Genomic DNA, 16,929 nt, shown 5'->3' on the forward strand with positions numbered 1-16,929 from the left:
GGAGGACAATAGCGACCCGATTTAAAGATTAGAAGGGATTATGACAACAGAATGATTTCAAATGACTTAAATACAGAAGAGATCATCATACATACTTGGAAAATGGGTTTCTGTTGTGGTTCTTTTCTTGACAAGCACACAGCTCTGAGGGCAGTCAGCATGAAGATTAAGGGATATGACATAGTGGTCTTTTGAGTACCCGCTTTTGGCCTAAATAAAATGTATCATTTTCTAGGACATAATTTCTGCAGAGTGACAGAAGTTCTTTAGAAATTTACCTCTGAGTTGTGGGCGGGCGGGACTGTTGGCATGGAGCAAGTCCCCCCCTTCCCCTCATCCATCTGCTTATTCTCTCCTGCTAGCTTACAGCCCCTCACACACCCACCCTACCTAATATTACCAGTGCAACAAAAATGCTGACCAATGTTGGAGCTATCCACCTGTACAGTTTTAACCCAGATACTAGGTCAGACAAGGAAAACAAAGATCTATGGATCTAGTTTTAACAAATGTATGCATCAGAATAGAGCAGAAAAGGGAGGTAGCTTCTATGTCACATTTACAAGCTTTTTCCAACTGTACTTTTGTGTCTACTCCTGACTCAACAATTTAGATAAAGAAGTACTCAGAAATGCAATTTCAGGTCAATTCTCTTTGCATATGTCCTCCATTGTGGGAAAATGCCACAAGAAAATGTTAAAAACATAATTTTCCTCGGAGTGGATCTTTAAGAGACTGTGGATTTTAGTGCATGGTCATGTCTGAATATTGTTCCCAACTTTATTGAATCATTTAACTGAATTTATTGAATGTTTTCAAATTATCTTAATTGAATCACAGTTTGGAGTCACATGAAATGATGACAGCCTTGAGGAGATGTCACGTTTTTTCCAACATATTTAGTATCATTTTCATGTTTTCAACTGATGCAGAGCCGACACAGTCATTTTTGTTGGATGCTGCTGCGTGCTGTTGAAGCTTAGCACAGTGTTTGAAGTTTGATTTAGACCAGTTTTAGTCGAACTATCACATTAGTTCAAATGTTTTTTAAAAGTCCTGGTTTGGTGGCACTGAGGGGGCTTCAAAACAAACTTTAAACACAAGAGAAGGAATCTTAAATCATGACTAAAAATGGTGATTTCACCAGTATGTTGTTTAGTTAATTCCAAATGGAATATGTGTTCATAGTTATGCTTACGATACACAGCTTTCCTGGTGTTTTAAGGATCCACTCCAATTAAAATAGTGTTTTTGGTATTTTTAACATGTTCTTGTAGCTGATGATAGAGGACATATATGAAAAAAATCAGCTCAAAATTGCATTTCTGAGTACTCCTCTGAGTACTTTGAATACTGTGAATAAGGAGCAGAAGAATAAATGCAAACATTTTTATCCATTTACATCATCAGTTTCCTGACATCTGGCGCAAAACTGTACAGCTGGATAGCTACAATATTTCTCACCATTTATGCCACAGTGCTAACATTAGGTTGGGGGTATAGGGGCTGTAAGCTAGTTGGAGAGCATGTAAACACAGAGCTCTCAGCAATGGGGAGGGGAAAGGGGGCGGGGTTGCTCTGCAACCACAGTGAATTACTAATTAAGCGCTGCTGCTTTACAGAAACTTTTTGATTTTGGCTGAAAACTACGTAATCATAATTGAAAAATCACTGGAGCATTGCGCATTGTTGTTTTGCTAGGCCAGGGGTCAGCAACCTTTTACAGTAAAAGAGCCATTTGGGCTTGTTTTCTATTAAACGAAACATTGAAGGAGCAGCATAGTCTTATTTTAGCCTTTAAGAAGTTTGGATTTGCATTGATGCCTTTTTTTTTTATATAAAATATACGAATTATGTTGATTTGGGTCAGCAGCCAAGGAGCCACTATAGAGAGATAAAAGAGCCACATTTGGCTCTGCAGGTTGCAGACCCCTGTGCTAGGCTAATGCTAGCTTGGACTTGTGAGAAGCTGTAAACTAGCATGAGAGAGTGTAAACAAAAGCTTGATGGGATATTAGCTGAGCTAACTTCTGCACCAACAGTCAGAAGCCACAACCCGGAATTGTATTTCTGATGAGCTGCAGAATAACAATTCTTAAAAAGGGCAGATTTAGCTAAAAACTGTACTTTTACAACTAAAACAACTATTGGAACGATTTTACATTAGAAAAAAAATACATATTTGGAGTGGGACTTTAATGAACATGGCAGGAATATAGTTTTCTTCTTTGACAACACTGATTCATAAGGTGTCTTGTTATATGCAAAAATCTTTAAATACATACAAACAGTAAACCTGCTGCAGAAAGAGGAAAAAGGTCAATTATTTGTGACAATTACTAATGAATATTTCTCCTCTCACCATTCAACATCCAGCTTCAGATCAGGGACGCAGATGTTGTCTTCTCCACAGTCGAGCTGAATCTGGGCCTGGTGGAAGAAATAACAGAGGTAAATGGAGGAAAGAGGTGGAGAGGAGACAGATAAATACGCAATTTAAAGAGGTTTGGAGGAAGTGGGTGTTTACTGACGCCAGAACATGGATTCAAGATCTAATGAAGGGATAATGGAGAATCTGGACTACACATTTGCTCCTGGAACGCACAAAACGGAGAACATTTGCATCCACCAGATGCCAGGGTCCTTTCATGTTAGCTAGATTAAAGCATCGCGCGTCACATGTAGAATGAGAGACAGGAACAACAGAGGCAGCGCTTCGAAGGTTTGATGGCAAATTCCATTTATATGATTGTATTTTTGCCAGTAAGCCTCCATCAAAAAGCTTGGAAATACATGACAGTGGGGGTTCATCTTACCCTCGGTCTGATGTGACAGATGACTTTGAAAAGCATAAACGTGATTTCATTTGACAGCGTTCCCCTTGATGTGTTCTTTTCTCCTGTGTCGCTTCACATTGTTGCCTCGTCTGTCCAACATGTGGGAAACATTAGCGTCCAGCAGAAAGGCTAGAGAGAGCGCTGCAACCAGCCTGGCAACAGTTAACAGCGTCCCAGAAGAGATTCTTTCTTGGAGATGCTGGTTTTGCATTTATTCAAGAGGCTATCAGTCACTTTAGCAGCAAAACAAACAGGAAAACATGTGTCTTGCAGGAGCCACAAGGAACAGCAAGAAGATCTCAGCTGTTCTTATCCCTTCAACTATTTCTGAACTTCAGTCCATTGGAGGTGAGAACTTTCCAGAACCAGCATGCGTACTGTGTCTCACTGGGGCATAAATTTTAGGTCCCATGGTTCTTAAAAGGCTAATGGAGCTTAAAAAAAGTCAAAAGTTGTCGCACACGTCTTAAATTTGTCTCCAACCCTACTCAAAGACCCACTCCTAAAGGAGCCCCGCATCTAAAGTAACAAACATCAGTTTGAGCTGGAACTGATTTAAAACATTTGGAAGATGTACGATATTTTTCATGTAAAATTAAAGTTGTTTTTTTTTCTGATCGCCGCTGACTAAAGACATTGGGTGTTGGTGTTAGACTGGGGCTGTCTCACGATGTTACGTCAGACTGTGAGGACCCCCTTGTTTTTGTGGGTATGGAAGGGGCTGCTGCTGGGAACGCAGGATTTAGAGGATTAGTCAGAAATCAAAATACCACTTTGGGGTTCTTTACAGTGAGGAATGAACAGTATAATACACTTAAAAGCTCAAAAAGTTGGTTTTTCATGGTACGGTCTCTTTAAAGTAGATCCGAAGATGACTGAAGTGAGTGAATAACTCAGCTTATAGGTTTCAGAAAATGTAAGAGTTTTTATATACCGGTAACTTTGTGGCTTTTGAATTTAAATGGCCCCGGAAGCCTTTAAAGGCAAAAATGTTGCATAATAATCGTGAGCAAAAGAGGATTTTTAGCCAAAATGCCTTTAATACCCTAAGAGAAGTGCAAACCATTCTAAAAAAAAAAAAATCACGATATATTTTAAAATGGAGCTACAAGCCAGTCTTGCAGTTGCGAGACATACCTGGACCGCTTTTGTCTATGACCCTCCACAGGCCCGGACAACCCCTAAACCCGCAACACCTGTACAGATCAACCCCCCCCCCCCATACCGGTGCATGTGACTAAAGCTGGATTCACACTGAATGCGACTCTTGCATCAAATCGCCGTTGGGTAAGGTATTATCTCCAAATTTAAAAAAATCAATGCTTTTAAGACTCTCTAGAACTCCATCGGAACCTTATGGAGAGCTCTGCAGAGGCGGCAGCAAGCAAGTTGCTGTGTCTGGGTTCACCAGATCATTCAGAGACATTCACAGAAAAGTGAATTTTTCCATTTACTGCAGGAGCTGTGCCTGGACGACGGCCTTTTTAAACGTTACTTCCGTCTGTTTGTGGCCCAGTTTGACAACTTGCTTTCCTGCATTGACCGAAGAGGGGAAAAATAAAATTAAATAAACAGAGGACATTTTTATGATTGTCTCCATGAAAATAAGCCATACTGGATTTGTTTTCTACCCTTTGATTAAGTCACTGAAAACATCACATGTCCAAAGCTGAGTCCCTGATTGGTTGAACTTCTGATTTTTTAAGTCTGCTGCCATAGGACCTCAGATTGCGTCTACATTAACTTAAAGTTAAAATTCGACGCCCCAAATTGTGTTTTCAATGTGAATGCAGCATAAGGTAATAGCTCATCTGCTGAGGAAGCGTTCAGCTTTAAAACTACCACTGCTATGCAGACAAGACTTAGACAAAGCTAATGCAGGCACAGCTTTGGCAGAAGTTTCCCAAAGAGAAATGCTGCTTTACTTAAAATCCAGCCACTGTTTCCTCAATGAAGTCTGAAAATAGAAAATGAGTCATGGTTTTAATGGGTTCGTTTATTAGTATGCATGTAAAACAAATGAGTTTGTCAAAGTTCCATTTCTATGTTATTAGTCTGTCCCAGACAGAGAAAAACCTCCAAACCAAACATGACATTAGATTACTAATAGTAATGAAAGAGGGTTTCTCCAGCAGCAGGACTTTGGCTCATGTGGTCAGTGGGCTGGATGACGGCACTGTGACCCCACCCAAAAATTATGCAACATGAAATTCATCAGACCTTCCCAGATGTTCTCTCCTTTCATTTTTCCCATGCACTGAGCTGAGTTGCTTCTCCAGCTGATCCTAAAAGAGCCTCCTAAGCCACGACTCAACGGATGTCTGAAGCGCTCAGTTTTGATCTGTGTTTCCAATTATTCCAATTCGCTAGAACCTAACAGAGGTCTGTCTGCTGGAGCCGAATCCCGCCGACAGCAGCCTGGACAGGTTGCCAGTTCATCCCAGGGCCACGTGTGGACTGACAACAACACATGCTCACATTTACCCCAAAGAGTCGAGTTCTGCATATTTTGGGACACAGAGAGGTAAACCGGAGAACCCACAGAAAAGGACGTCCATCCAAACGCTGCACAGAAAAAACCAAAGTGGATTTAGACAAGGATCTGGTTGCTGTGAAGTGATCCTGCCAACCACCACACCACCGTCAAGGCTTATTTTAGAGTTAGTCCTATTCTGCTACACTCTTATAGACGGCTGATTTACTTTGACAAATTAGGTAAATGGAGGATAGAACCACAGATTCACTTTCGTTTATTTGTCCATTAAAACCCAATTTGAAATATTTCATCATCTTATGATCTGTATGTAAAAGTGTTTCTAGTGGACTTAATTGTGATGATGCTATTTTTAACAAAAATCCAAAAACCTGTGTAACTTTCTAGGACATGGTTTCTTTTTTGTTGGAACGAAGCATCCCCGCCCCCCTTTCCTCCTCCTTGTTGCTGAGAGCTCTCTGTTCCAGTGAGCTTGTGGCCTCTCCCGCATATTTTCTACATCACAAACACCAAATTTTTCAAACTGCATTTTTTTTGGTCTGCACCTGATTCACAACGATTTAAATAAAGAAATACTCAAAAATTCAATTTTAAGCTTAATTTTCTTAACATATGTCCTCCATCATCAAAAAACATGTTAAAAACACAATTTTCATTGAAGTAAGTCACTAAATAAGTTATGTTCTGCATTTTAAAAGCAGTAAAAATGTACATTAGAATTTATTATTAAGTTGTGTCAAAATGAAACACAAAATAAAAGTGTTTTTGGTACAACATTTCTAAAGCTGTTGGGATCCAGCACAATAATGGCTAATCTAGAGCTAAGGATTTTGAAGTCACCTGTCAATCAAATAAATGCACCCCCTTCTGATAGATATTTATCTTAAACATAAAAGACTGTCATAGACAAATACAACAATTCACTCAGAACAGTTGTAAATAAGATATCTAGTGAGGGACGGGAAAAAAGTTTCTGTGAACATCAATGTTTTAAAGAGCACTCAGTTGGTTTTCTTGCCACACACCTCAGTTCATCCCTGGACCTCTTTGTACAACACAATCTCATCTCCAAGTCGTCACATATTGACGCTTGGTTAGGGACCCCTCCACGTCACTTTTTGACGTTTTGGGTGTCTCGAACTCGTCACTTTTGACATGCTGGCTGTTTAAGGATCCGCAACCCTCAAAATGCGGTACGAGATGCAATACCGGACGCGGACTGGTCCTCGGGACCTGTCCAGTGCTGGTATCCTAACCCGAACCTGGTGGCGGTTCACGCCCGGTGCGCACCTAGTACCGCATCTGGCACTAGGCGCGGGTTAGGGTACTGGATTTGGCTCCTCGTCCCGGTACTATACCGGTTCCGGTTCGTGGCCCGGAGGTTAGGGACCCATGATTTAACAAGAAAAGCCACCACGTCAAAAAATGTAGAGTTGGGGACACCTGAGAACTTGGGGATGAGTATGTGTTGCTATAAGGTGAAGCCCATTGACAGCACAAGAGAACTGGACCAGGTGACTGTGATGTCATCCATAGAAAATTACTTACTTGCACCTCTAACTAACTGAAGTCAATTCAGTCGCCACGTTTTTTACAAATTGGACGCCGTCATGTTGGAGTCAGACGCTGTCAGTAGGCAGTGATTGGTCTGATTCTGTCTGAGTCAATGTTTCTATGGTAACCACTCTAGCCAATCAGGAGTGAGCTTGTTGAACGTAAACAACCCCAAGAACTTGAAAATGAGCTACACAAAATTTGACAAAGGTTGTGGACCTTTGACTTCTGTTGAGGCATCTGATTGGCCAGTTTAGAACTTGAAAAACTACATAGAAAATAATACTTCTAAAAATAAGGATTAGCAATACCATGTAAAAAAAAAAAAAAGTTAGCATAGCAAGAATGGTTATTCTGACAGATATGATGGAGTAAAAGCTGTTTATTTCTCTATAGAAGTCTATAGGATTTTGGCTTCTTGGAGCCAGCGGGAACTTCCTCTTTGGAACGTGAGGTTGGGGGATGGGGGGTGTCATTGAATTAGAACGTATGAATCACCTGATCCACTTAACCAGCAAAAATAGAGCATAGAAAGGAAGCAGTGTGGTCGTTTCGGAAAACGTTAAACGTTGCTGCTATGTGAAGAACAGCTGAAAGAACCAAAGACGAATCTTCCCCACGTATTGAACCGTTTCATAAAAAGAGAAATGGAGACTAAAAAGTGATTGAAATGCTGGTATGAATGTTGGGGGAAAAAATGAATGCACATGCTCCACAGCACACGCTTCCCCTGAATCATTCCCTTAAACGAGCACATTGTCCCGGTGCACGAGAACCACTGGTACATAAATGTTTGAACAAACCACAACCAGATGTCAGGGAGCAGAGCACCGCCCCACCCCAACCAAGCTGTCAGCCCCCCCCGCCCCTCTGTGCTTTTGCACAACCGTGACTCGCCGGTCCTCCATAAACCTTCCAACTCTTCATATATAAAACAGCAAAGTGAGTGCGGAGCATTTTTTAAACCCTGAGCTCCTCGTCGTTTCTCTGTTTTTCCCATCCAAACTCCCTTCCTGTAACAGGAGCCACAGAGGGAGACCTGCTAAAGTGCAGAAATGGAGCCAACGGCTGTGAAACAGACATTTTACGATCTCAGATTGTTTGATAAATGTCTAAAGAAAACATCCACAATACTTTGCTGCACTCATGAGGAAATGCTAGTGGTGATTAGTTCCTACGATGAAGACCATGGAATCGAGGCGGTCCAGAGTTTTAGAGCGGCGCTTTAATGCACTCAAAGTCTTTTTTTCTAGAAAAAAATAATGTCCCTGCAACACCAACAGACATTCACAAATTCTTATTTTTTTGTCAAGAGAATAACCAATGTGATGTCAAAGCAAACAGACAAATAAAACCCTCGTGGGTATAGATTGAACACACTGCAAGGAGTCAAAGGTATGCAGAGAAGAAATCTGTCAGAACTTGCAGAACGAACCGTGATTGACTGTGGCTAAAAAGAAAAGGATCCCATCTGGGCTGAAAGGAAAGACACATAATCTCAGGATTCTTAATCAACCAGCGGTGCAGCTCCTACGACAGAAGACAAGCTATGAAATGTGAGTGAATGTGGGTAAAATGTGAAGGAAAATGTCACATTTTCAGTGTGTGGCTTCCTTTGACTGAATGTGAGAAGGGAACTCAAGAAGAACCTGCTAGCTCCAAGAAGCCTCAATCCCATAGATTGATCCCATCAATCCCATGTTCTTGCTAATCCTTTTCTTTTATTATATTTTTGTATATACTTATAAATTGTCCTTAACAAAAGCATGTGGTCTCAAATCGAACGTCCAGAACGTTTGATCGACTGATTTTATGTAACTCACTTTAGGGGTGTGGCCTTCCAATAAGCTCATTCCTGATTGGTGAGAATGGTTGCCATAGAAATGTCAACTCAGACCAATCACTGATTATTGATGATTTCTGGCTCCAATAGGGGTGACTATTGGCAAGGGCATGTCAACACGATACATAACCCAATATATGTCTCACAAAACAATACATATCACGATATATCCCAAGACTGTACCAGAACAATTTCCCCTTTTTTTCTGAGTATGACTTAGAAAAAAACTACTTGAACATTAATAAGTCTCTCATTGTACTAAAATTGTAAAATTATTTTTATTTAATGATAACATTAAGCATTGCAACTGTATACTGATACTGGTAGCAATGTGGCACAAAGCTTTGGTACGGTATCCATCCCAAGTAAAAACTACACTCATAAATAATAAAACATCACCTTGTCAGCATTTTAAATTGATACAAGTATCGCCAAACAAAATATTGCGATATATTGCTGAATCAATTTTTCCCTACATCCGAGTCTTCAATATGGGGGCGTTCATATATATAAAAAAAAGGGAAACTGAATTGAATACATTTTTTTGAAACTGGAAGTAAGCCATTTTCTATGGGTGATGTCACACTCACTCTGTCCACTTCTCATATACTGTCAATGGTTGCAACCCATGAGATCGACTTATTTTGCTCACATGCACAAAAAAAAAGAAAAAATATATTTATTGCAGTAATCTGCTTTCATATTTTCATATCTGTATCTCTGAAGATTTATAACATTTATATCCTCATCTCTACACATTACCACAACTTTACGACATATTGAGTTATGATATTAGTGTTACAGTTAGATAAAGTTTTAAGCATATGTGTAATGGAAACACAGCTGGTATTTCTGCAAGACAGAAAATACGAGTTTTTCTTAAAATAAGGGTCTTTTTACTTTATTAAGATTCAGTTTTGCTGTGTATGAGAGCACTAATGTGAGCAAAAAATGAAAAAAAACACTTCTGCCATTTTCTTAAACATAAATGTGATGATGTTTTATCGGTCAGTCTTCATACCTTCTGTTCTATACGCTGCTCTGTCTTGTAATCCAGGATGGGATTTAGGCCATGTTGGTCCGGCGGCGCCTGAGGATCCAGGCTGAAGTTGAGGCTGATGTAAATAGGAGAGAGTTTGTCCCGAAACTCTTCTTCAGCCTAAAGAGAAAGAGACTGCTTAATATCCAGCTGAGGAACCATCAACAGAAGAGGTTCTACTGGATAGGGCACAAATGGAGATCAATGATTCACAGGTTAAACCCCAATTCTACTAAATGATGGATATACTGGATGTATGAAAAATTAAAATATTTTATATAAACACCATAATTTATGCTTTTATTTAAAAACAGAAGATCACAATCAACAAAACATAACAGATTAATCCATAAAGATTTTGAAAGAAAGAATGTATAATTATCCTTTCAAACGTCACCCTCTAAAGTTTTCCTGTCAACTTTCCTGGTTAACTCCAGCAGTAAAGAAAAATAAAAAAAACATAAATGTGACTGTTGCTTTGGATTATTTAACAATAAATCCTAAAAAATGTCACCAGTTTTTCCATCCTCAAAGTTTTGCCGGCTTCAGTTACAGTAGAAGGATGACAAGAAGGCAGCAAATATATAAGTGTCTGTAACAACTGGAAAACAATAATCTAAACTGAGTTTTTCTGACAAACATGCTTTAGAAACTGACTTTTCTCNNNTGTTTTTTCTTAACTTATTTCAATAAACTCAACTTTAGTTCACTTGATATATTTACTTCACTGACACTTATCTTGAAGATTTATTTACTTCCTGTGACTGTAGCTTGTTTAACAATTTGTTCAGTTTATATATTTAAAATCTAACAAAATTCTGCTATTTTGAAGCAATAATAAAATTGCCTGAAGTGTGTTTTTAACAACACTCAACTAAATTTATAAAAATCATATCAGTGATCGAGGACAGCATAAAAATTCATACACAAATTTTTGTGAACTGACTATCAAAGTACCGTATTTTCCGGACTATAAGTCGCGGTTTTTTTCATAGATTGAATGTCCCTGCGACTTATACTCCAGTGCGACTTATATACGAATTTTTAATGATGAGATATGGACCGTAAGTCTAGAGTGCCCTCTTATGGTGATCTATGCAATTACTTTATTTACTTTAGTTATTCAGATGTGACACAGAGGACGAAGAATTTAACGGATTTAGTGATATGGAGTGAGATTGTGTGCAATTAATTACAGTAAAGATACAAAGTTGATGAGTTCTTGAGGCTATAGTTAAATAAAACTGTTATGTTATATAAATGCTACACCTTTTCGTTTTTTTCACGATGCTAATATGTGAATATGTGTTGACACATATTCAGCCTGTTTTCTATTCACTTATGAATGTTATAACTTACCTTCCAGGATGATGTAATATCGTTTTTTTCAACCAGTTTGTAAAATAAATTACTTGAAAAAAATGCGACTTATACTCCAGTGCGACTTATGTATGGTTTTTTCTTCTTCATTATGCATTTTTTGGCCCCTGCGACTTATACTCCGGTGCGACTTATAGTCCGAAAAATACGGTACTCATTTACTTGTCCATCTGCTTTCATACCAGAAGGAAACCTCTCTCCTGAGGGAACTAAACATCAGTTACTCCCCTTTTGACGTGGAATAGAGGATTTACAGAACATAAAACTTCACATTTAACTAAACCTAGAGAGGAAAAAATAAGGGTTCAGGTGGTACAGAAAGAGGCTTACTGACCCGTAAGTAGATCTTGCTCTCCTGACACATGCTGTCACCTTTGGTGAGGTTAAAGGTTGTCACAAGACTGGCCTGTTGACTCTCCAAGAACAAAGTTCTTCGGATGGACTCCTTCTGGTTCTGCTTGGCGCTGTCAAGCTGCACCTCCACCACAAAGCCTTGACCGTACATACAACACAAACATATATTGAAAAATAGAAAGTCAGCTCAAGCATCATCTGTACATCTGAGTTCCAGGGAAACACAGTTTCAGTATGTGTTGGTGGTAATGGTTATACCCATAAGACAACATAAAACATTGTTTTTCTCTGTTTTGGGGCAAAAAGAGTGTTAGCACAGACCGCAAAGCTATGCAGCGTGCAGACAATACCCCCCGCCTGTGCATGCACACATACACAAAGTAAACGCACTCTTCTCTGCACGTTTAGACGCCTGTTCCTTCATCTCAATCTTAACTGCCAAAAGGACCTCAGAGAGCTCCAGCATATTTGTGGAAACACAACCAAATGAAGGTAATAGAGACCATGTGGGTGTGTGTGTGTGTGTGAGATCAGGCCTCACCTAGATGAGAGGGAAGATGCTTTCCATCCACTTCCAGGCAGAAACTGATGCTCACACTGAAGGTTTGAAACACAAACAAGTAAAAAGGAATATTTAACATGTAGAACATCTGAAATGGGGTCTCCTCATACTAATTGAAGCCTCCACAGTCATTTTTTGGACTTCTAGCCTTTTTCAAAATAATTTTAGACTTAAAATTAAGGTTTTAATCTTTGAACAATAAAAAAAGTGTCACATTTTTTTAAAGTACATAGGAAATATGTTGGGTGGGCTGCAAGCTCCCTCCTCCGCTCCACTCTGATGCATCCACTTGCAGACCAATAGATCCATGTACTTCCTTTGTTGTTTGCTGATATCTGACTCAAAATTGTATGGCTTGATAGCTTCAATATTACTCGCCATTTAAGTTGCCCCTGTCATGTTAGGTTGGGGTTGTGAGGGGCTGTAAGCTAGGATGAGCGCATAAACAGTTTTGGGTGATGGGTAAGGGGGCGGGTCAATGATCCCTCTTACAACTCAAAGGCTAATTTCTAATGAACTCATGTCGCTCTGCAGAAACTATGTCCTTGAAAACAACACGGCTTTCAAATTGGCTAAAAACGGCATAAACATAATTAAAAAGAATGCTTTTAAAATAGATTCAAAGATGATTGGAGTGGATGGATGGATAAAATAGACTAAAATAAAAATATAAAACAAAAACAAACAAGTAAAAAATACAATAAAATAATAAAGAAATAAAACAGAAAAGGAAACAAAAATTAGAAAACAAGAAATTAAAAATAAACTGTTTCAAAAGTACCACTGATATGACCTCACCGAATGGAAATTTGTGAACTTTGTTTGACCTTTTACTTTCTCACCCCAATGATAACATTTCTGAAACTCAATTTGTTAAAAAAAAAAACTTTCACATCCTCACATTCAAACTAAAATACATCCTGAAAGAGCATCAACTGTGAATCATAAAGTAATGCAGTCATAAAGCTGTTTGTCATCAGCATAGCTGTGGACATTTATGGCTTCTAAAGACATTTCTAGTGGAAACAACTGTATTTTAGTTTGTAATAATGTACTTTTTGTTGGGGCTTGAATTAATTATTGGTGAGCTGCTACAAGATAAACCTGTTTCAACATCTGAAAACTGAGACTTACACCTTTACGTTGTCTGTACCCAAAAGAGAACTTGTCCTACTCATTTTATGCAGCCCTTGATGATGCAATAAACAGCATTTCCAGCTCCTCTCAGAAACCATTTAGGGGTTTAACCCCCTCCCTGAAATCCAACCACTGAGGGTAATTTAGAGAGCAGCGTGGGATGAACCAACTGTGGATTCAAACCTATAATCCGTCTGTCTCAAGGGCAGACGCTCTACCACTAAGCCAGCGTGCTGCTGGCACACGTATAAATGAAAGTGATGCTTCCAAAGCATTTTCTCAATGGCAAACACTACAGTACATCTCTACTTTTACAAGTAATTCTCCAAGTGAGTTTTATTACTAGACCTCACACTCAGTCCATCTTTATTTCCAGCACTCAATTATGTCTCGTTTCTATGGCAACATAATGCAGACAAGCACCAAAACAGGGCTTTCTTAACCTCTGACAAAGGTCCAGAAATGTACCTTGGGATAATTAGACCAAAACTGTGGGATAAAGTAAAATGCGATTATTTGAGGTGGATCTATAAAAACAGAGTAACACACAGTGAAAAACTGGCTAAAAATAAAGCGTATAAACTAGGAACAAACCATGACTTTTTCTCTTTTTTGGTTTTTCTTGCTACAGTGGCCATTCTGTGTGTTGTGGACTACATTTATTTTACTAAATACAAAAGCCAAACTGAATTCTTCAAAGGAAAAGAGTTCATACCAGGAAACAGAAGTGCTCTCATCTCCTGCGGTCAGTAAACACATCTCCTCCTGGTTAAACATGGTCGGCTGCACCGTGAGAGATGCGCTGGCAATCACAATCGGCCGAGCCCTGAATCAAAGCACAAAGACAGATTCAACAGTGTAATAACTTTTTTTGCACTTCTTTGAGTCCATTTTATCTCTATATTCCAGATTAGAGTGACTTCATCAGAACATCTGAACAGTTTTTCTTTAACTTCTGGTTCTAGTCACAAGGAGGTTGCAGGGCAGGGGTGGATAGCAACGCCATTGGTGACGTTCTTATTCGTCAACTACAAGTGGGAGTTTGGTAGTGTCAGAGAGGTTACTCCAGATAACCTTCTCTGACACTACCTATGGCTGAACCTGGTTTTCAAATGACGAATATCTAGCTCAACATCAGTGCAGTATCCTCTCTCCCATAACCTGGGGTATAAGACTTGCTCTTCTGCATTTATTGATCCAGCATCACTTATTCAAATAACTGTCATGCATTTGCTCAGCCAATGATCTTCAGGTGTGTGGGAGTGAAAAAGCATGTGACCCATGACGGTGTAAGTGTCAAGAAGCACAGATACATTTGTACTGTAGTTGGTGTTACCTGTAGAGCACAGCTTTATCCACTCCAAAAGCTCCCACAAGCAAGTCTGCAAAAGAAAACGGTCTGAGTGAAGTTATCGAGAAGAAGCTCTGGAGATGAAAAGCGGTGGAACATTTTTTTGTTGCACCTGGATATCCGTTTTGATCAAGATCTGTGTTGCCTCGAAGAGAAAAGCCGAAACTAGCCGGGAAAGAGCTGTAAGCCCATTGGCCGGCGAGTATCTGAGCAGGAGAGTCCATCAGTCCTTCATCGTGACCAGTATAGATGAAAACCAAACCCTGCCCGTCTTCTCCTCCATAGGGACAACCGATAGCTAAGTCTGAAACAAAATGGCCATTCATCAGCATGAAAGGAATCGGATGCAAAGATCTGGACATCAGAGAAGGAGGTACCATTGAATCCATCTTGGTTCAGATCTCCCAGGGGAGCTAGAGAGCTGCCAAACCGACCAAAGGCCTGAGGACCAAGCAGGTGGGGTTGGCTTGGCTCTAGCAGCAGGGGGCCTCGCTGCAGATACACGTAGACCTTACCAAGCTCCTCCAGATGCCCATCAGAACCGCGGCTCATGAACAGTGGCGCCCCCACCACCAGGTCATCCAGCCTGGAGGAAAAACAGAATCATGACTTTTTACAAATGAGAGCTTTAATTCAAAGAAAAAAATATACAGGTTTGAGGAAGTGAAAGTCATGTGAACACAGTAGGATTGGAAATTTTTATGACACACAATGATCATGTGGAAAGCTTCCAATAAAGTTCGACGCTTCTATTTCAGGAAACTCTTCCCCACACCCACAAGGTTCTGGTTTTCCCCTTTGCTTTCATTTAATCTTCCAGTCACTAATACTTTCTGCTTACCCGTCACTGTTGATGTCAGTTGCTGCCACTGCGTAGCCAAAGTAGGACCCCATCTGGAACACATTACAGCCAAGACCTGGTTAGCCTGTAATCACACTACGGCGCACAGATCCCTTTCTTTTCTTTGATTTTTCTTTTTTTTTTGCTCCCTGTCCTTTCTATGCTTTGTTCACTCCACCACTCCAAAGAAGTTTCTCAATCCCACAATGCCCCAGAGTCTCCCTTTTTATTTTCATGGATCTCAGAGTTTCAGCTCCTGTAAGTGAAGTGGAGGGTCAGAGGATGAGGACTATTGGAAAACTCATTTAGTTAAGCTCTTGTGGACTTTTCCAGTTTAACGCAAGTCAGATCCATGAATGAGAATCATGTTACATCTTCAAGCGAAAGTCCTTTGAAGGGATTTGACATTTAAAGCATAAAGATTAGTTTTAAAGAAAAGCTTTACTCTCAGAATAAACCTCAATAGTCCAAGTAAAGAGACTCACTTGTATGAAAATGTGCATTCTGAAAGTCCTGTTTACAAAGCTGTAAACTTAAAGAAGACCCACTACGTTCATCTTTGGATCTATTGTAAAAGTGTTTCCAGTAGCCTTTTAAATATGATTATGCTGGTTTTAGCCATTTTTTTTTTAAAATTGTATCGTTTTCTAGGACATATTTTCAGCAGGAGTTCATTAGAAATTTGCTTCCAACTTGTGGGTGGGAATATTGGAGTAAGCTAAACCCCCATCACCCATTGAAGAGCTTTCTGTTTAAACTCTCTCCTGCTAGCTTACAGTGTGGGGTCAAATCAGGATCCGCTTAAAGTGAACAAAAAAACAGATTGAAAACTTGAAAAATAGACATTGTAAATGAAAAAAAAAACATTTTTTTTTATTTGAAAAATGAAAAAAAAATTGAAAAAAAATGTTTTGAAAATTTGAAAAAAAAAATGGAAATTGAAAACTTAAAATAAATCTTGAATATTTGAAAAAAAAATAGTGACAACTTGAAATAAATAAAAAAAACTATAAATATAAAAATTACTGATTGAAAAAAAATTCCCATAACTGCTGTTTAGAATTTTCTTTTTTTCTGAATCTTCACTTTCAGTCCTCAGTTTTACATTTTCAATTCTGATTTTCAAGTTTTCACTGGTGAGCTGAACCTAATTTTACATGGGACGGGGCTTTGAGCTAACTGGCTACCCAACACTCTGGCGTTTTATAAATCATAAAGACGATTTGCTCCCAATTCACCACAATTTGAATACAGAAAAGCTCAGAAATATAGTTTTGAACTTGAGTTTCTTTACATATGTTCATCATCAAAAAAATCCCACAGTAACATGTTAAAGCCACACTCCAACAATATACATTTTTTTATTGTAAAATTGTTCCCATCTTAAGATTATTAAATTTTAGCTTTAATCAAAAACACCTGTGTCATTTAAGACTTTTTTTTTTGTAGCGCAGCGGGAACTTATTAGAAATTTGCCTCTGAATTGAGGGTTTAAAAAATCAAGCCTTTTGCTAATTTCCTAACATTCCTTTGTTTA

The 16,929-nt window shown here is 39.1% G+C and overlaps 1 protein-coding gene across 1 annotated transcript in view; it reads right to left on the reverse strand.

The window, feature by feature from the left end:
- Window positions 1-16,929, reverse strand: part of LOC112145770 (integrin alpha-5) — a 54,605-nt gene that overhangs the window by 15,082 nt on the left and 22,594 nt on the right. The window contains exons 11-19 of the mRNA XM_024271212.2: window positions 15,393-15,445; window positions 14,929-15,137; window positions 14,664-14,855; window positions 14,537-14,582; window positions 13,916-14,026; window positions 12,043-12,098; window positions 11,482-11,639; window positions 9,750-9,887; window positions 2,363-2,430 (exon numbers count right to left, since the gene is read on the reverse strand). Coding sequence (XP_024126980.1) covers window positions 2,363-2,430; window positions 9,750-9,887; window positions 11,482-11,639; window positions 12,043-12,098; window positions 13,916-14,026; window positions 14,537-14,582; window positions 14,664-14,855; window positions 14,929-15,137; window positions 15,393-15,445 — 1,031 coding nt within the window. The remainder of the gene's footprint in view (window positions 1-2,362; window positions 2,431-9,749; window positions 9,888-11,481; window positions 11,640-12,042; window positions 12,099-13,915; window positions 14,027-14,536; window positions 14,583-14,663; window positions 14,856-14,928; window positions 15,138-15,392; window positions 15,446-16,929) is intronic.

Source organism: Oryzias melastigma, linkage group LG5 (genome assembly GCF_002922805.2).
Source record: "Oryzias melastigma strain HK-1 linkage group LG5, ASM292280v2, whole genome shotgun sequence".
Lineage (NCBI taxonomy): Eukaryota > Metazoa > Chordata > Actinopteri > Beloniformes > Adrianichthyidae > Oryzias > Oryzias melastigma.